At 56.1% G+C, this 20,087-nt stretch overlaps 1 protein-coding gene across 2 annotated transcripts; it reads right to left on the reverse strand.

Annotated features, from left to right (window-relative positions):
- Positions 1–1,813: 1,813 nt before the first annotated feature.
- Positions 1,814–19,341, reverse strand: coil (coilin p80). 2 transcript variants are annotated; one of them, XM_041216588.1, is made up of 7 exons: positions 19,077–19,341; positions 7,549–8,698; positions 4,972–5,058; positions 4,353–4,400; positions 3,688–3,757; positions 2,975–3,066; positions 1,814–2,115 (listed from the first exon to the last, which is right to left on the reverse strand). In XM_041216588.1, exons 1-7 carry the CDS (start codon positions 19,310–19,312, stop codon positions 2,032–2,034), a joined length of 1,767 nt encoding a protein of 588 aa, XP_041072522.1. In that variant the 5' UTR covers positions 19,313–19,341; the 3' UTR covers positions 1,814–2,031. The 2 variants fall into 2 exon arrangements, with proteins under 2 accessions (XP_041072522.1, XP_041072524.1); XM_041216590.1 differs by lacking the exon at positions 2,975–3,066 and having other exon boundaries at positions 1,976–2,115.
- Positions 19,342–20,087: the final 746 nt, after the last annotated feature.

Below are 20,087 nucleotides of genomic sequence, written 5' to 3' on the forward strand. Positions count from 1 at the left end.
TTCTCAAATAATCAGTCTATTGGTTATTGTGCACTTGGGTGGAAGTGCCTGTGTCAGACCAGTGCCTTGCAATCAAGGTGCCACACTTGGTTTGATTTCTCTGACCCACAACAGTACAGCAGCATTTTGTGTGTGGACAAAAGAAAATTATACTGTAAGGACCATTCCTCCCATTTCTTCCTGGAACACAGTGGCTGTGACTGTGGGGAATGTCACAACTGAGCCAGAGTCTGTTCTAGTGTAAGACAGCTGCAGGATCAGTAACATCATGATCGCAAGCAAGGAGCTGGGTGGATTTCCCCGCCCTAGCCCAGGGTCATAAGATAAGCAGATGTGACACACACACCAAACCATATGATGCACTCAGTTCACTCCATTGTATAGTATTATTCAATATTTAAGAAATAGTTGAGTGCACAATTGTATGTAGGGACATCGAGGAACACCAATGTCCATTGCAACAGTTTGGCAGGGGAAGGTTCAAAATATTCATTCACAGGATGTGGCCCTTTGTGGCAAAGATAGTATTTATTACCCATTCTTAGCTATCCTTAGGTGGTGGTGAGCTTCCTCCTCAAACTGTAGTCCATGAGATGAAGGTCCTCCACAGTGCTGTTAGGGAGTTTCAAGAACTGGCAGATAATCCAGTTAGTCTCTTAGCTGTAAGAGGCTGGACAATGGAGACTGGTGAGGCGCAGAGGAATGTAATTAATATTGGAGAGAAATTATCAGAAACACAGCTTTTGGCAGAGTCAAGAGGACCCTGGGTATGAATCCTGCTCCAAACAGTCTCAGTGAATGAAGGCCTGGGGCTCTCACTCAGAAATCTGGGTAACTTCCAGCAGAATGTTCAATTGCAGTAAAGATGGATGGCAGTGACCGTACTCACCCTGTTAGCTCATTGTACAAACCCATCAAACCCTCAGTGTTTTGGACTAATCCAATCAGTTGGGATAAAGATAGAGCTATTGTATTCACATTATGGCCTGTCAGAAGCTCACCACCACCCAAGGACAGCACGGAATGGGTAATAAATGCTATCAACATCGTGGGGGTTACCATTGACCAGAAACTGAACTGAACTAGCCAAATAAATGGCTACCAGAGCAGGTTAGAGACTGAGAATCATGTGGCAAGTAACTTACATCCTGACTCCCCAAAGCCTGTCCACCATCTACAAGGCACAAGTCAGACTGTAATGGAATAATCCCCCCTTGCCCCAATGAGTGCAGCTCCCACAAACTCAAGAAGCTTGACACCATCCAGGGCAAAGCTGCCCGTTTGATTGGCACCACATCCACAAACATTCACTCCCTCCACCACCAACACACAGTAGCAGCAGTGTGTACCATCTACAAGATGCATTGCAGGAATTCACCAAGGCTCCTTAGACAGCACCTTCCAAACCCACGACCGCTATCATCTAGAAGGACAAGGGCAGCAGACACATGGGAACACCACCACCTGGAGGTTCCCTTCCAAGTCACCCACCATCCTGACTTGGAAATATATCGCCGTTCCTTCACTGTTGCTGGGTCAAAATCCTGGAACTCCCTCCCTAACAGCACTGTGGGTGCACCACATGGGCTGCAGCGGCTCAAGAAGGCAGCTCACCACCACCTTCTCAAGGGCAATTAGAGATAGGCAATAAATGCTGGCCCAGCCAGCGATGCCCACATCCCATGAATGAATATAGGAGGCTTACTCAGCCAGAGAACCCAAAAGTGATACAACACAAGAAGCCTATTTGGCCTCCCCCTCATATCATTGAGACGAAGCATAGAAAATCATCAGAAACATAAAAAAACAGGAATATTAGAAAAAAAGCCTTTATTAAACAATTCACAAGGTACTACGCCACCAGAACTGCAATCTCAGAAAATACACAAGCACGACTGTTCCTGAAACCTCAGACCCTGCAAGGAGGATACTGTGGTGTGGTCGAGACTCAAACTTTCTGTGGGGAAGCAGCTAGGTTAGCAGGAACATTCTTGCAGAGTAAGCATTGAGAGCAGGGAGGGGTAGAGTTAGTTAGGCAAGGTCCACAGTCACTGGCTCAGCAGCAGGTGCTACAATCAGACGAGGTTCAACCAGTGAGCTCCAACTTTCAGTTACCTGTAACAACAGAATGAGAAACAGGACAATTATCCCAGTTACCCAGAGCAATTGGGAGTCACATGTAGGCCATACAGGTTAAGGATGATTAACATTAGGGACAATCTAGCATCTTTCAAGCCAGCTCACATTGCCAGGTTTATGTTGGTCAATTTCACAACTTGGCTTGGTAGGATTTGAACTGATAACTGTTCTGTTGCTAGTGCAGTCCAGTAATTGAGGCCATAATCTCTCTCATAAACACAAAAAGCTAAATTTCACATATACACATTTCAACACAACCTCTTAATATGCTCAAGCTCACAAACACACACACACTTTAGATAGAGTGCCCCACTATCCTGCGTATTCAAATTCCATTATACCACACACAACTTTTCTTTGGTATTACTGCATCATTTTCTAAAACCTCTGCTCACACATCCCAAAGACACTTCCTGCATTATTGGTGGAACTGTCTTTTAGATGTTAAACCAAAGTCCCAACTCCTCTCTTAGGTGCATGTAAAAGGTTTTATGGCATTATTTCGAAGAGCAGGGGAGTTCTCCCATGTTCTGGCCAATATTTAACCCTCAATTAATTTAGTTAAAACAGATTATCTGATCATTATTCATTGCTGTGTGGGAGCTTGCTGTGCACAAATTTGCTGCCAGGTTTCTTACATTTGAAGTGTTGCCACTGTTTTAATGTATTTATTTGGCTGTTAAGCAGTTTGGGACATTGAGGCTGGGAAAGGCACTATAGAAATGGATGTTTTTTTTTAACTCCTCTTCATAATACAGAATATAGATGCAAACCAGTGTTGTGATTTCCCTCTGTGAAGATACTGAGGGTAGCCGTTTGTTTCCACTGCACATACCTGGGGCTCCCTTGTCACTGCATACTCCACCATATCCTCACCACTCTCTGTTTGATAAATAAGGTCAAACTTTCCAGGCTCTTTAGAACTTTCTAGAACAAAGTCATACAACATATGAAGTAATCCTGAGATACAGGCCAAAGTATTAAAAGTGCTGCAACAAATTTACTCACTCGAGCAGGAACAGGGGCTAGATGAGGCTAGAATAGTAGCTTCTCTGGAACTGAAACTTTCGATCAGCTTTCTAAATGCACTGTCATGAAATTATTGGGACCAATATTTATAACAATTAAGATAGCTGAATGTTTTCATATCTAATAAACAACATACCAACACAGCCTCCCCTGGGTACAGGTTCTATAAGGGCCACCTGCGCTTTAGTATCTAACCAATTCTTTAACTACAAACCTGAACAGTGAGACATCACACCTGAACCCAATCCCGTTCTCACTTAACACACACATGGGTAGTGGTAGGGAAGAGACACACGGAATGGTTCCTGCCCTCTTAGCACAGCTGCTCAGGCTCACTGAGGCCTCTGCTACTGCCCAGGCAGAGCTCTGGAAACTGAGCATAAGCATGGAGTCTGGGGTCCTATCTTTTGTTGATTTTGAGAAATTGGGATTTTTTTTACATTATCTCAGCTTCTGTAGTTTCAACACTATACTTAAAGGAGCGCGTGTACAGGACAGTCATCACACAGAAAGCCTCACCTGTTGATATGGAATCGACACAGAGTTCCACTTGTTGTGTACTGGGATTGTAACTCAGGAGTCTTCCTTCCTTTAAACAAAGAGTTTTCACAAGAGTCAGACTGAAAGAATATGGAAAGTGACCTGGCTCTCCCAGCTCACCCAACTACATCTGCAGTCAGATCCATTCCTCACTTAATTGTGCCTCACCTTTTCGCCTTGGTTAGTACCAACCCCCACTTACCCGAGCCCCCACCAGTCCCTGCCAGCCACCCCCATCACCTCTACCGCCCCCACTCTCCCCGCACCAGCCCTCTTCGCTCCAACGCTCCCCCTCCCCCACTACCAGCCCCTGCTTCCTGCATTACCTTCTCCCCACTTCTCATCACCCTTGCCTGTTCGCTAGCAACCCTCCCTAGTGTCCAGCACCCACCCCTCCTCACCAGACCATCACTGGCCTCTCCCTCCTCGCCTACTCCCCCTCCCCAACCTGCTTTCCAGCCAAGTTCTTCCTTTGCCCACCACCCCCACCCCCCAACTACCATTCCCTCAATGCCGTTCCTTCCCTACCCCCACAGCAACCCCTACCCCCATTTATGGCCCAGTGCCCCTCTCCCAGCCCCACCTGCGGCCTTTCAAGCAAGTGTAAAATTAAATTTCATCCCTTTGAAAATATTTTCCAATACCTTGTAGTCTGACAACTCGGGTGTGTAATTCTCAGACAGTTCCAACACCTTAAGAGAAAATCAAAATCAATCACGTTAGATTCTAGAGATTCACAAGAACATCATGACCATTTGAGAGAGGGTCCCCTTCCTCCCACTGTATATTGTAACCCTGCATTCCTCCTCAATACAAATCCCCCTGTCTCCAGTTACACTTGGTTTCAATGTCCTTCCCTGGGAACTAATCCTACTCTCCTCAGTTGAGTATTTTCTCAATTCTTCCTCGAACACTTCAGGTTCTCATTTTCATCTGGTATCCTTTAGGATTTGAACCCTTCCCTCACTGTTTTTCTGAACTCTTCACAATATTGAAATTTTCACAGATATTAACTCAAACTCACCGCTTTTCCAAAGAAACTGATACAAACTATTGAGCTGATCCAGATTACTTAAATGCTGAATGTCTGGAGATATTTTCCACATATGTCTCTGCACTCTCTCAAGGACAACAAACCCCTCCTTACAGCAGAGAATCCCATCAAAATATCGTTACAGATATATATTTTAATCTTATTGCATTCAAGGTCAGGGCTTTGGTTAAACACATGGAGAAGCTGCCCAGAATCAGTGTAGAGTTTACCTTAAAGGCAATTCTTTCTCCCACTTGTGGTGGTGCGGCCAGGAGTGGAAGTTTGCTGTAGTCTCTCTTTGGAACCTCTGGTGGATTCTGTTCAAAGGGAGAAATACAAAAAGTGATTGGAATGTGGACAGATCACTGCTTGCATGGCACCGGGAGCTCCTGCCGGGCAGAGCTCTGAAAAAGTGTCATATGAACTCGAAATGTTAACTCTGTTTTCATCTCCACAGTTGCTGCCAGACCTGAGTTTTTCCAGCAATTTTTGTTTTTATTTCAGATTTGCAGTATCTGCAATATTTTGCTTCCATGTTCCTATAGTAATGCCAGGCAGCTGGCACTGTGACCTTGCTGTATAGCCCTGGCCTTTGGCACTGTCCAGCCAACAAAACCCTGAGATGCAACAACACTGAGCAGTTGCTTGCGCACCCCACCCACCCCCTAAAAAACTGCAATGCTCTTTTCAGAGATGGGGCACGCAAATTAATTTTTCAGTGAGGAAAACTGCTTTTAATTCCACCAAGGGAACCATCTGATTTATGGACAATTCCCCACAGCCACTGACCCCTTATTTCCCTGAAAGTACTAACTCTTGCTATGGCAGCTCTGCAGTACTCAGAGCCATAGAAAAATGATGGTGCAGTAAGAGGCCATTCAGCCCGTGTCTGTGACAGCCAAAGAGAGAAAGAAGAACATAAGCATTCATTTTTATTCACACTTTCCAGCCACTAGTCCATAGCCTTGCAGGTTACAGCGCTTCAGATGCAGATCCAGATACTTTTTAAATGAATTGTGTGTTTCAGTCTCAACCACCAACTTCAGCTGTGAATTCCAGACACCCACCACCCTCTGGGTGAAAAGGTTTTTCCTCATGTCCCTTCTAATCCTTCTAGTAATCACTTTAAATCTATGCCCCCTGGTAACTGGTCCCTCAGCTAGGGGAAACAAGTCTTCCCTGTCTACTGTATCTAGGCCCCTCAATTTTGTACACCTCAATTAGGTCACCCCTTAGCCTCCTCTGTTCTAAGGAAAACAGCCCTAGCCTATCCAATCTTGCCTTATAGCTGCAATTTTCCAGCCCTGGCAACATTCTTGTAAATCTCTTCTGTACTCTCTCCAGAGCAATTATGTCCTTCCTTCCAGAGCTGTACACAAAATTCCAGCTGTCGCCTAACCAGCGTTTTATACAGTTCCATCATTACATCCCTGCTTTTGTATTCCCACTCACCCAGTAAAGGGAATTATTCCATATGTTTTCCTTACTACCTTGTCCACCTGCCCTGCCACCTTTAAGGACCTGTGGACATGCACTCCAAGGTCTCACTTCCTTAACCCCTCTCAATAACTTCCCATTTATTGAGTATTCCCTTGCTTTGTTTGCCCTCTCCAAATGCATTACCTCACACTTTTCCAATTTGAATTCATTTGGCCACTTCTCCACCCATTCAATCAAACCATTGACATTCTGGAGTTGACAGCTATCCTCTTCACTATCAGCTACATGGCCAATTTTTGTGTTATCCGCGAATTTCCCAATCATGCCTCCCACATTTAAGTCCAAATGATTAATCTATACAACAAACAGCAAAGGCTCCAACACTGAGCCCTGTGGAACTCCACTGGAAACCGTTTTCCATTCGCAAAACATCAACCATTACCCTTTGTTTCCTGTCACTGAGCCAATTTTGGATCCAACTCGCCACGTTCCCCTGTACCCATGAGATCTCACTTTCCTGACTAGCCTTCCATGTGGGACCTTGTCAAATGCCTTACTGAAATCAATATAGACAACATCCACTGCACTACCCTCATCAATCCTCTGTTACTTCCTCAAAAAATTCGATTAAGTTAGTAAGACATGATCTTCCCCTAACAAAACCATGTTGACTATTCTTGATTAATCGGTGCCTTTCTAAGTGACAGTTTATCCTGTCTCAGAATTGTTTCCAATAACTTGCTCACGAACAAAGTCAGACTGACCAGTCTATAATTTTCTGGCTTATCTCTTGTACTCTTTTTTAATAATGGTACAATGTTCACAGACCTCTAATCCTCTGGGGTCTCATCTGTATCTAGTGAAGATTGGAAAATGATCCTCAGAGCATCCACTATTTCCTCCCTGGCTTCCTTCAACAGCCTGGGATACAATCCATCCGGCCCTAATGATTTATCCACCTTCAAGGATGCCAGTCCCTCTGATGCTTCCTCCTTCACTATGCTTATTGTGTCTAATATTTCACACTCCTCCTCTAACTAGAATGTCTGCATCATCCCTCTCCTTAGTGAAGACAGAGACAAAATGCTCATTGAGAACCCTGCTCACATCTTCTGCATCAACCCACAAGTTATCATGTACATCTCTGATAGGCCCTACCTTTTTCTTAATTACTTCAACAAACTGACCATTCTTCCTGTGTAAGCCCAGAAACAGTGCAAGATGATTAAATCACCAGCAGCAGTGCAGTCAAGCCTCATTCTATCCTTGACCTACATTCACTACCACCACCGACCCAGCAAGCTAAGGTTACTGTGCAGTGAGCAGGAATAGCACGCCCACCCCATCCCCTCATTAGATCTACTCACCTGAACAATAATATGTTTATTTGTCAGAGTTTCTTTTGATTCTCCAGGTTTTGGTTCCTGACTGTTTTCATATTTATAATAGAAGCCAGCTCCTCTGCCCCTTCCCCTCAACGCACCACATTGCTGCCGGTCCCTCCATGGGAAGCCACCAAATCCTCGCCCTCGCCCTCTTCCGTTGCCCTGTCCAAAGTTGCTATTTCCTACTTGATCTGATTGCAGGGTGGCAGTGGTGGGCTGATGCCCCTCATTGCCAGTTTTGCCTGGCGTGAAAGTGTCTGCTCCTGTGAGTTTGCTCCCATGCTTCCCAGATTCAGAATCTTGAGAGTCTGAAGAGGCTTCAGGTGAATTTTTTGCAACATTAAGGTTGCCATTTTCAGAGTGGCCAGGTATTCTTTCCATTGAAGGTAGAGTTCCAGGCTTCAGAGTAAACGCTTTCTTAACCACGGGTATGTCAGAGTCACTGCTCAGTGAGTCGGAGCTACTATTTGCCTTTTCACCTGCAATTTTGCTGGTAGTGTTAGTCTGCACAGGTCTCTTTCCGTTTCGAGAGCTGGGACTCTTCCTTGCTGAGCTGACCCTGCCTTCACCCTTGGTGATGGTGCCAGCTGTTGCCAGCTGAAGATTCTTTGTTAACATATGGTCACTCTCACTGGCGTTGCTGGATGAGCACTTGCTGTCCACTGCCTGTGCTGTGACCTTTTTCTGAGATGCACAGTTACTTGAAGCATTCTTTCCCTCCCCTTGTTTAGTGAGGAGAATTGCAGCAGTTGGCTCGGAGAGAGCTTTCCCCAAAGATCCAGGCCTTGCTCTTTTGCTGGAACAATCTCTACTGGTTTGATCTTTACTAGATTTATCTTTTTTCTTTTTATGTTTCTTTTGAATATTATACTTTCCATCACCTTCTGTCTCCTTTTTGCGTTTCCTCAAACTCTCCACACTTCCCATTGAAACAGTCTCTCCTGTGGAATTGTGCGTCAGCTCTGTGCTAGGTCCAGCATTTCTTCTTTTCTTTTTCTGTCCATTTTCACTTTGTGACTCGTGTTTGTCAACAGACTGGTGTCGGTGCCTCTTCTTTGGCTTCACTCTCAGCTGATCTGGAGAGTTGCTGGTCACAAACCCGTTTTCTGTTATCAGTTCCTCCTGTTGCACTCTATAAAAGATGAACAGATGCCAGTGAAATGACTTCAGTATTTAATGCCTCAAAAAAAAAGCTGTCACTGCTCTCAGACAGTCTGCAGAATGTGTGCCACATCCAGCTGCAAAAATGCTGTTGCATTTAACCCAGCTGGTCCTTATTAAACCATTCCCAGCAGGGGGAATGTCACGACAGACATGTCAATAACTTGCATTTATATAACAGCTTTAATGTAGTAAAACATCCCATCATGATTCATAAGAATATTAAGAAAATTTGGACACTGAGCCACAACAGCAGATACCAGTGCAGATGATCAAAAGCTCGGATACAGAGGTAGGTTTTTAAAGGGCTTCTTAAAGGACGAGCAAGGGTTAGGGAGGTCAAGAGTTTTAAGGAGGCATTTCTAGAGTTTGGGATCTTGGTACGTGAAATGACAAATGCCAGTAGGAGAGTAATTAAAATCAGGGATATGCAAGAGCCGGAACTGGAGGCGTGCAGAGATTTTGGACGGTTGTATAGTTCAAGGAAATTAGAAAAAGGGAGGAATTTGAAAACAAGCATGGAATTTTATGTTCAAAGTGTTGCTTAACCAGGAGTCAGGATAGGTCAGCCAGCACAGGCGTGATGGGCAAATAGAGGCTGGCACAAGTGAGGGCATTGGTAGAGTTTTGGATGACTTCAATTTTATAAAGAGTTGAGAGTCAAGTTTAGAGGTAACAAAGGCATGAATGAGGGTTTCAGCAGCAGATGAGTTCACCAGAGGCTCACAGTCAAGAAATGGTGCTGGTTTTGACATAGGTAATCAACAGGCCCACTGACCCATCACTCCTGTGCTTGCTGGCCTATACTGACTCAGGTCCAGCAATACCTCATTTAAAATTTCTCACTCCCGTGTCCAAATGTGTCAGCTGTGGTTAAGTTGGTAGCTTTACAACCCTACTTAATTCTGTTCCTACAATTCTGGCCTCTTAGACATTCCTCTGTGCCCATCATCCATCACTGCTGAATGTGCCTTCAGCTGCCTGAGTCCCAAGCACCGTAAATCCTGCCCCAGGAATCAGTGTCAATTAGGCCACATCAGCCATGGCTCAGTCAGCCCAAGGCACAAACAAAGTTGCAGGTTTGGGACCCACACCAGAGGCTTGAGCACAAATCTGAGACTGAAACTCCCAGAGAGCACCACACCATCGCTGGGACAGTGCTGAGGGACAATCTTAAATAAAGGTGTCTGTTAGTATGTGATAAAGTGCTTGGGAATACCATAAAACTCTATCTATTCTCACTGGTAGATGCAAATGAACCTACAATACATTGAGCATTGTTCATTTCTAATCACAAAACATCTCCACTGTTGCTGTGCAGACACCAGGTGACACAGCAAGGAGAAATTGTTTCCACTGACAGAAGGGTCAGTGAACAGTGCACACAGTTTTAATGGTGACTGGCAAAAGGGTCTGAACATGAATAAAAAGCAGCGAGTTGTTGTAATCTGGAAAATACTCCCTGAAATGGTGGTGGAAGCAGATTCAACAGTAACGTTCAAAACAGAATTGGATAAATATCTGAAGAGTATTTGCAGGGGTATGTTGAATGGGACCAGATAAATCTACTTTCAGAGACAGTACAAGCAGGATGGGCGAACCCAAAGATACAGGATTTCCAGTACAGAAACAGCCCATTCAGCCCCTCCAATCAATGCTGGTGCTTATGCTCCACATGAACCTCCACTCAACCCACTTCATCTTAGCCAATCAGAATATCCAGCTGTTCTTTTCTCTCTGATCTAATTATCCAGCTTGGATCTGTTATTTGCCTCAGCCATTCCCAGTTGGACTAAGTTTCAGGCAGCATGGACAGAAAGGGCTCAGAGTGCCAGAAATCGGTCAAACAACACCCAATCCCAGCTCTCCCCACACCTGCCATGCTCTACTTCCCCTCCTCCCCCACCACTGACTGCTCCCTTTCCAGCCCCCCCATTTTTTTCCCCTCCACTCTCTCCCCTAACCTCCCCCAATCATCCAGTAGCCCCCCTTTCACTCCCTAAACCCGCTCCCTGGCCCACTTACCCCCAACATCCTCACCACCCTTTTTTTTCTCTCTGCCTCCTTTTACCGCTCCCTTTCCCCCACTCCTTCTTACCCCCCCATCTTCCCATTCCCGCTTCTACCCACTTCCCCCTCATCTTGTCCTTCCCCCTCCCCCTTCAACTCCCTCATCCCCTTGCTCCCCATCCTCCCCTTCACCATTCCCTCCACATGTCCCCCTCCCCTTGCCTCGCTTCTCCCAACCACCCTTCGCTTTGCCCCCCACCACCCCTTCCCCTTCTCCCACTACTCCCCACCCCATCCCCTTCTCCCACCACTCCCCCATCCCCCCACTGCTAGCCATTTCCCTCATCTTCTTACCCCTTCCCCTTCTGCCCCCATCCTCCCCACCACCATCACCTTCCCCCCTCCCCTTCTTCCCATCCCTCCCTCATCACCCCCCTGCCCCCACTTTCCCCCACACCCAGACCCCACCCACTCCTCTTCCCTCATTCGCCCACCACTCCCCTTTCCCCACTTCCCCTCACTACATCTCACTCTGCCCCCACCCACTTCCCCTACTCTCCCCTGCTCCTCTTCCGCCACTTTTCACCACCACCCCGCTCCCCTTCCCCTCCCCCACCCCTCTTTTCCTCCCACCCCTTTCTTTTCACCCCACACCTCTCTTCTCCCCCCTCACCCCCCCACCCACCCCACTCTCCCCCCCTCTTTCCTCCACCCACCCCGCTCTTCCCCCCTTTCCCCCTCTTTCCAACCCCCTTTCCCCCTTCTTTCCTCCACCCACCCCGCTCTTTCCCCCCCTTTCCCCCTCTTTCCTACACCCTTTCCCCCCCTTTCCTCCACCCACCATGCTCTTCCCCCTCATTCCCTCCATCACTACCCCCACCCCGTGATCTTCCCCTCCCCCCCACCCCGCGATCTTCCCCTCCCACCGACCCTGCTCTCTTCCCCCCCCTCACCCCGCGCTCTTCCCCCTACCCCGCTCTTCCCCACCCCCTCACCCCACTCACCCCCCCACACCCTGCTCTCCCACCCACCCCCCTCTTTCCCCCCTCAGCCCCTCACCCTGCTCTTTCCCACCTCCTCACCCCACCTTTCCCCCCACCCCGATCTTCCCCTCCCCCCTCACCCTGCTCTCATTCACCCCCCCGCCCGCTCTCTTCCCCCCGCCCGCTCCATCCCCCCTCACCCCGCTCCCTTTCCTCTCCTCCCTCGCCACGCTCTCTTTCCCCCCTCGCCCGATCTTCCCCTCCCCCTCGCCCCGCTCTCTTTCCCCCCTCGCCCCGATCTTCCCCTCCCCCTCGCCCCAAACTCTTCCCCTCCCCCTCGCCCCGAACTCTTCCCCCCCTCGCCCCGCTCTCTTTCCCCCTCGCCCCGCTCTCTTTCCCCCTCGCCCCGCTCTCTTTCCGCTCTTTCCCCCCTCGTCCCGCTCTCTTTCCCCCCCTCGCCCGATCTTCCCCTCCCCTCGCCCCGATCTTCCCCTCCCCCCGCTCTCTTCCCCCCCTCGCCCCGCTCTCTTCCCCCCCTCGCCCCGCTCTCTTCCCCCCCTCGCCCCGCTCTCTTCCCCCCCTCGCCCCGCTCTCTTTCCCCCCCTCGCCCTGCTCTCTTTCCCCCCCTCGCCCCGCTCTCTTTCCCCACCCTCGCCCCGCTCTCTTTCCCCACCCTCGCCCCGCTCTCTTTCCCCCCTCGCCCCGCTCTCTTTCCGCTCTCTTCCCCCTCGTCCCGCTCTCTTTCCCCCTCGCCCCGCTCTCTTTCCGCTCTCTTACCCCCTCGTCCCGCTCTCTTCCCCCCCTCGCCCCACTCTCTTTCCCCCCCTCGTCCCGCTCTCTTTCCCCCCCTCGTCCCGCTCTCTTTCGCCACCCTCGCCCCGCTCTTTCCCCACCCTCGCCCCGCTCTCTTTCCCCACCCTCGCCCCGCTCTCTTCCCCACTCGCCCCGCTCTCTTTCCCCCCTCGCCCCGTTCTCTTTCACCCCCCTCGCCCTGCTCTTTCCCCCCCTCGCCACGCTCTCTTTCCGCTCTCTTTACCCCCCTCGCCCCGCTCTCTTTCCCCCTCTCGCCCCGCTCTCTTTCCCCCTCGCTTTCCCCCCCTCGCCTCGCTCTCTTTCCCCCCCTCGCCCCGCTCTCTTTCCCCCCTCGCCCCGCTCTCTTTCCCCCTCCTCCCGCTCTCTTCCCCCCCTCGCCCCGCTCTCTTTCCCCCCTCGCCCCGCTCTCTTTCCCCCCTCGCCCCGCTCTCTTTCCCCCCTCGCCCCGCTCTCTTCCCTACCTCGCCCCGCTCTCTTCCCTCCCCTCGCCCCGTTCTCTTTACCCCCTTGCCCCGCTCTCTTTACCCCCTTGCCCCGCTCTCTTTACCCCCCTCGCCCCGCTCTCTTTACCCCCCTCGCCCCGCTCTCTTCCCCCTGCCCTGCTCTCTTCCCCCCCTCACCCTGCTCTCTTTCCCCCCCTCATCCCGCTCTCTTTCCGCTTTCTTCCTCTCCTCGCCCCGCTCTCTTCCCCCCTCGCCCTGCTCTCTTTCCCCCCCTCGCCCCGCTCTCTTTCCTCCCCCTCGCCCCGCTCTTTCCCCCCCTCGCCCCGCTCTCTTCCTCCCCCCTCGTCCCGCTCTCTTCCCCCCCTCGTCCCGCTCTCTTCCCCCCCTCGTCCCGCTCTCTCCCCCCCACCGTCCCGCTCTCTCCCCCCCCCCGTCCCGCTCTCTTCCCCCCCCTCGTCCCGCTCTCTTCCCCCCCTCGCCCCGCTCTCTTCCCCCCCTCGTCCCGCTCTCTTCCCCCCTCGACCCGCTCTCTCCCCCCCCTCGCCCCGCTCTCTTCCCCCCCGGCCCCGCTCTCTTCCCCCCCCGTCCCGCTCTCTTCCCCCCCCCGTCCCGCTCTCTTCCCCCCCTCGCCCCGCTCTCTTCCCCCCCTCGTCCCGCTCTCTTCCGCCCCCCGTCCCGCTCTCTTCCCCCCCCCGTCTCGCTCTCTTTCCAACCCTCGTCCCGCTCTCTTTCCAACCCTCGTCCCGCTCTCCTCACCCCCGTCCCGCTCTCTTCCCCCACCTCGTCCCGCTCTCTTCCCCCTCCCTCGTCCCGCTCTCTTCCCCCCCTCTCGTCCCGCTCTCTTTCCCCCCCTCGCCCCGCTCTCTTCCCCCCCTCGCCCCGCTCTCTTTCCCCCCTCGCCCCGCTCTCTTTCCCCCCTCGCCCCGCTCTCTTTCCCCCCCTCCGCCCCGCTCTCTTTCCCCCCCTCGCCCCGCTCTCTTTCCCCCCCTCGCCCCGCTCTCTTCCCCCCCCGTCCCGCTCTCTTCCCCCCCCCGTCCCGCTCTCCCCCCCGTCCCGCTCTCTTCCCCCCCCGTCCCGCTCTCTTCCCCCCCTCGCCCCGCTCTCTTTCCCCCCTCGCCCCGCTCTCTTTCCCCCCTCGCCCTGCTCTCTTCCCCACCTCGCCCCGCTCTCTTCCCCACCTCGCCCCGCTCTCTTCCCTCCCCTCGCCCCGCTCTCTTTCCCCCTCGCCCCGCTCTCTTTACCCCCTCCCCCCGCTCTCTTTACCCCCCTTGCCCCGCTCTCTTTACCCCCTCGCCCCGCTCTCTTCCACCTGCCCCGCTCTCTTCCCCCCCCTCGTCCCGCTCTCTTTCCCCCCTCGCCCCGCTCTCCTTCCCCCCCCTCGCCCCGCTCTCTTTCCCCCCCCTCGCCCCGCTCTCTTTCCCCCCCCCTCGCCCCGGTCTCTTCCCCCCCCTCGTCCCACTCTCTTCCCCCCCCTCGTCCCGCTCTCTTCCAACCCCTCGTCCCGCTCTCTTCCCCCCCCCCTCGTCCCGCTCTCTTTCCCCCCCTCGCCCCGCTCTCTTTCCGCTTTCTTCCCCCCCTCGCCCCGCTCTCTTTCCCCCCCTAGCCCCGCTCTCTTTCCCCCTCTCGCCCCGCTCTCTTTCCCCCCCTCGCCCCGCTCTCTTTCCGCTTTCTTCCCCCCCTCGCCCCGCTCTCTTCCCCCCCCCTCGTCCCGCTCTCTTCCCCCCCCCTCGTCCCGCTCTCTTCCCCCCCCCTCGTCCCGCTCTCTTCCAACCCCTCGTCCCGCTCTCTTCCCGCCCCCCTCGTCCCGCTCTCTTTCCAACCCTCGCCCCGCTCTCTTCCCCCCCCGGCCCCGCTCTCTTCCCCCCCCGTCCCGCTCTCTTCCCCCCCCCGTCCCACTCTCTTCCCCCCCCGTCCCGCTCTCTTTCCAACCCTCGCCCCGCTCTCTTCCCCCCTCGCCCCGCTCTCTTTCCGCTTTCTTCCCCCCCTCGCCCCGCTCTCTTTCCCCCCCTAGCCCCGCTCTCTTTCCCCCCCTCGCCCCGCTCTCTTTCCCCCCCCTCGTCCCGCTCTCTTTCCCCCCCTCGCCCCGCTCTCTTTCCCCCCTCGCCCCGCTCTCTTTCCCCCCCCCTCGCCCCGCTCTCTTTCCCCCCCCTCGCCCCGCTCTCTTCCCCCCCCTAACCCGCTCTCTTCCCCCCCCTCGTCCCGCTCTCTTCCAACCCCTCGTCCCGCTCTCTTCCCCCCCCTCGTCCCGCTCTCTTTCCAACCCTCGCCCCGCTCTCTTCCCCCCCGGCCCCGCTCTCTTCCCCCCCCGTCCCGCTCTCTTCCCCCCCCCGTCCCGCTCTCTTTCCAACCCCCGTCCCGCTCTCTTCCCCCCCCCCCGTCCCGCTCTCTTTCCAACCCTCGCCCCGCTCTCTTTCCCCCCCTCGCCCCGCTCTCTTTCCGCTTTCTTCCCCCCCTCGCCCCGCTCTCTTTCCCCCCCTAGCCCCGCTCTCTTTCCCCCTCTCGCCCCGCTCTCTTTCCCCCCCTCGCCCCGCTCTCTTTCCGCTTTCTTCCCCCCCTCGCCCCGCTCTCTTTCCCCCCCTCGCCCCGCTCTCTTTCCGCTTTCTTCCCCCCCTCGCCCCGCTCTCTTTCCCCCCCTAGCCCCGCTCTCTTTCCCCCCCTAGCCCCGCTCTCTTTCCCCCCCTAGCCCCGCTCTCTTTCCTCCCCTCGCCCCGCTCTCTTTCCCCCCATCGCCCCGCTCTCTTTTCCCCCCCTCGCCCCGCTCTCTTTCCCCCCCTCGCCCCGCTCTCTTTCCCCCCCTCGCCCCGCTCTCTTTCCCCCCCTCGCCCCGCTCTCTTTCCCCCCCTCGCCCCGCTCTCTTTCCCCCCCCTCGCCCCGCTCTCTTTCCCCCCCTCGCCCCGCTCTCTTTCCCCCCCTCGCCCCGCTCTCTTTCCTCCCCTCACCCCGCTCTCTTTCCCCCCCCTCGCCCCGCTCTCTTTCCCCCCCCTCGCCCCGCGCTCTTTCCCCCCCTCGCCCCGCTCTCTTCCCCCCCTCGCCCCGCTCTCTTCCCCCCCTCGCCCCGCTCTCTTCCCCCCCTCGTCCCGCTCTCTTCCGCCCCCCGTCCCGCTCTCTTCCCCCCCCCCGTCCCGCTCTCTTTCCAACCCTCGTCCCGCTCTCTTTCCAATCCTCGTCCCGCTCTCCTCCCCCCCGTCCCGCTCTCTTCCCCCACCTCGTCCCGCTCTCTTCCCCCTCCCTCGTCCCGCTCTCTTCCCCCCCTCTCGTCCCGCTCTCTTTCCCCCCCTCGCCCCGCTCTCTTCCCCCCCTCGCCCCGCTCTCTTTCCCCCCTCGCCCCGCTCTCTTTCCCCCCTCGCCCCGCTCTCTTTCCCCCCCTCGCCCCGCTCTCTTTCCCCCCCTCGCCCCGCTCTCTTCCCCCTCCCGCTCTCTTCCCCCTCCCGCTCTCTTCCCCCCCCCCCGTCCCGCTCTCTTCCCCCCCCCCGTCCCGCTCTCTTCCCCCCCCGTCCCGCTCTCTTCCCCCCCTCGCCCCGCTCTCTTTCCCCCCTCGCCCCGCTCTCTTTCCCCCCTCGCCCCGCTCTCTTCCCCACCTCGCCCCGCTCTCTTCCCCACCTCGCCCCGCTCTCTTCCCTCCCCTCGCCCCGCTCTCTTTCCCCCTCGCCCCGCTCTCTTTACCCCCTACGCCCGCTCTCTTTACCCCCCTTGCCCCGCTCTCTTTACCCCCTCGCCCCGCTCTCTTCCACCTGCCCCGCTCTCTTCCCCCCCTCGCCCTGCTCTCTTCCCCCCCTCACCCTGCTCTCTTTCCCCCCCTCATCCCGCTCTCTTTCCGCTTTCTTCCCCTCCTCGCCCTGCTCTCTTTCCGCTCTCTTCCCCCCTCGCCCTGCTCTCTTTCCCCCCCCTCGTCCCGCTCTCTTTCCCCCCTCGCCCCGCTCTCTTTCCCCCCCCTCGCCCCGCTCTCTTTCCCCCCCCTCGCCCCGCTCTCTTCCCCCCCCCTCGTCCCGCTCTCTTCCCCCCCCCGTCCCGCTCTCTTCCAACCCCTCGTCCCGCTCTCTTCCCCCCCCCCTCGTCCCGCTCTCTTTCCAACCCTCGCCCCGCTCTCTTCCCCCCCGGCCCCGCTCTCTTCCCCCCCCCGTCCCGCTCTCTTCCCCCCCCCGTCCCGCTCTCTTCCCCCCCCGTCCCGCTCTCTTTCCAACCCTCGCCCCGCTCTCTTCCCCCCTCGCCCCGCTCTCTTTCCGCTTTCTTCCCCCCCTCGCCCCGCTCTCTTTCCCCCCCTAGCCCCGCTCTCTTTCCCCCCCTCGCCCCGCTCTCTTTCCCCCCCCTCGTCCCGCTCTCTTTCCCCCCTCGCCCCGCTCTTTCCCCCCTCGCCCCGCTCTCTTTCCCCCCCCCTCGCCCCGCTCTCTTTCCCCCCCCTCGCCCCGCTCTCTTCCCCCCCCTCGTCCCGCTCTCTTCCCCCCCCTCGTCCCGCTCTCTTCCAACCCCTCGTCCCGCTCTCTTCCCCCCCCCTCGTCCCGCTCTCTTTCCAACCCTCGCCCCGCTCTCTTCCCCCCCGGCCCCGCTCTCTTCCCCCCCCGTCCCGCTCTCTTCCCCCCCCCGTCCCGCTCTCTTTCCAACCCCCGTCCCGCTCTCTTCCCCCCCCCGTCCCGCTCTCTTTCCAACCCTCGCCCCGCTCTCTTTCCCCCCCTCGCCCCGCTCTCTTTCCGCTTTCTTCCCCCCCTCGCCCCGCTCTCTTTCCCCCCCTAGCCCCGCTCTCTTTCCCCCTCTCGCCCCGCTCTCTTTCCCCCCCTCGCCCCGCTCTCTTTCCGCTTTCTTCCCCCCCTCGCCCCGCTCTCTTCCCCCCCCTCGCCCCGCTCTCTTCCCCCCCCTCGTCCCGCTCTCTTCCCCCCCCTCGTCCCGCTCTCTTCCAACCCCTCGTCCCGCTCTCTTCCCCCCCCTCGTCCCGCTCTCTTTCCGCTTTCTTCCCCCCCTCGCCCCGCTCTCTTTCCCCCCCTAGCCCCGCTCTCTTTCCCCCTCTCGCCCCGCTCTCTTTCCCCCCCTCGCCCCGCTCTCTTTCCGCTTTCTTCCCCCCCTCGCCCCGCTCTCTTTCCCCCCCTCGCCCCGCTCTCTTTCCGCTTTCTTCCCCCCCTCGCCCCGCTCTCTTTCCCCCCAGCCCCGCTCTCTTTCCCCCCCTAGCCCCGCTCTCTTTCCTCCCCTCGCCCCGCTCTCTTTCCCCCCATCGCCCCGCTCTCTTTCCCCCCCCTCGCCCCGCTCTCTTTCCCCCCCTCGCCCCGCTCTCTTTCCTCCCCTCGCCCCGCTCTCTTTCCCCCCCTCGCCCCGCTCTCTTTCCCCCCCCTCGCCCCGCTCTCTTTCCCCCCCTCGCCCCGCTCTCTTTCCTCCCCTCGCCCCGCTCTCTTTCCCCCCCTCGCCCCGCTCTCTTTCCCCCCCCTCGCCCCGCTCTCTTTCCCCCCCTCGCCCCGCTCTCTTTCCTCCCCTCGCCCCGCTCTCTTTCCCCCCCTCGCCCCGCTCTCTTTCCCCCCCTCGCCCCGCTCTCTTTCCCCCCCTCGCCCCGCTCTCTTTCCTCCCCTCGCCCCGCTATCTTTCCCCCCTCGCCCCGCTCTCTTTCCCCCCCTCGCCCCGCTCTCTTTCCCCCCCTCGCCCCGCTCTCTTTCCCCCCCTAGCCCCGCTCTCTTTCCTCCCCTCGCCCCGCTCTCTTTCCTCCCCTCGCCCCGCTCTCTTTCCCCCCCTCGCCCCGCTCTCTTTCCCCCCCTCGCCCCGCTCTCTTTCCCCCCCTCGCCCCGCTCTCTTTCCTCCCCTCACCCCGCTCTCTTTCCCCCCCTCGCCCCGCTCTCTTTCCCCCCCTAGCCCCGCTCTCTTTCCTCCCCTCGCCCCGCTCTCTTTCCCCCCCTCGCCCCGCTCTCTTTCCTCCCCTCGCCCCGCTCTCTTTCCCCCCCTCGCCCCGCTCTCTTTCCCCCCCTAGCCCCGCTCTCTTTCCTCCCCTCGCCCCGCTCTCTTTCCCCCCCTCGCCCCGCTCTCTTTCCTCCCCTCACCCCGCTCTCTTTCCCCCCCTCGCCCCGCTCTCTTTCTCCCCCCCCCCCCCTCTCTCCTCTACCCCCACTTTTCTCCCCCACCCCGGTACCTGATGCAGTCGTTGTCCCGGACCAGGAAGATGCTCTCGTTGGGCGGGAGCAGGCAGCTGTCCACGAAGAGATGGAGGCGCGTGCGGCTGCTGAATCCAAATCGCTGCCGGATGATACTCTCCAGATCGGCCACCACCCGACACTGCTCGGGCTGCAGGAGGAGCCAGCACATCCTGGCGGCGGGCAGCAGCGGGGGAGGGTAATCAAAAACCAGGCGGAGACGCAGCGCCGACATCTTAGGCCGCAGCTGCGCGCGCGGCCTGGGAGGCGGGGCCGATCATAACCCCGCCTACTCTCATTGTCCATTGGCTACTTCCAGGAGGCATATTACAAACCGGTCTCTGAATGGGTGTAGCTGCTGTCAATCATCGGCAGGGGCTGGAGGAGGCTGTTTCCATGGTAACCGAGCAGTGAGTCTCTCCATCTCAGGTACGTCGAGATTGTCAGCAAGGTGAGTATTAAAGACATCGAGTAGTAAATACATTGAGTATTAAAGACATTGTGTGAACAATAACCCCGCGTCCTGATAAACATTCCCGTTCAGTATCAGAGGGACTGCAGGAGGCCATTCAGCCCATCCATGCCCTCATCTATCACGTCTGATTATTTACCTAACCCCATATACCCGCCTTTACATCATATCCATTCATAGTTTTAGTTACCAAAAATTTAACAATCTCAGATTTAAAATTAAGAATTGATCTACCATCAGCTCCTCTTTGCGGGAGAGTACCTATATTCTAGTCTTGTGGCAGTGCAGCACTCCCTCAGCACTGACCCTCTGACAGTGCAGCACTCCCTCAGTACTGACCCTCTGACAGTGCAACACTCCCTCAGTACTGACCCTCTGACAGTGCAGCACTCCCTCAGTACTGACCCTCCGACAGTGCAGCACTCCCTCAGCACTGACCCTCTGACAGTGCAGCACTCCCTCAGTACTGACCCTCTGACAGTGCAACACTCCCTCAGTACTGACCCTCTGACAGTGCAGCACTCCCTCAGCACTGACC

This window comes from Carcharodon carcharias, chromosome 22 (assembly GCF_017639515.1).
Source record: "Carcharodon carcharias isolate sCarCar2 chromosome 22, sCarCar2.pri, whole genome shotgun sequence".
NCBI classification, from domain to species: domain Eukaryota; kingdom Metazoa; phylum Chordata; class Chondrichthyes; order Lamniformes; family Lamnidae; genus Carcharodon; species Carcharodon carcharias.

Bases quoted from the DNA above. Each gene is read 5' to 3' on its own strand.
- coil (XM_041216588.1), bottom strand. From the start codon at position 19,312: ATGTCGGCGCTGCGTCTCCGCCTGGTTTTTGATTACCCTCCCCCGCTG. The intron at 5,059-7,548 runs GTGAGTAGATCT...CCCTTTGAACAG, and splicing joins ATAAACATATTATTGTTCAG to AATCCACCAGAGGTTCCAAA. The intron at 3,067-3,687 runs GTGAGGCTTTCT...ACTTTGTTCTAG, and splicing joins TGTCGATTCCATATCAACAG to AAAGTTCTAAAGAGCCTGGA.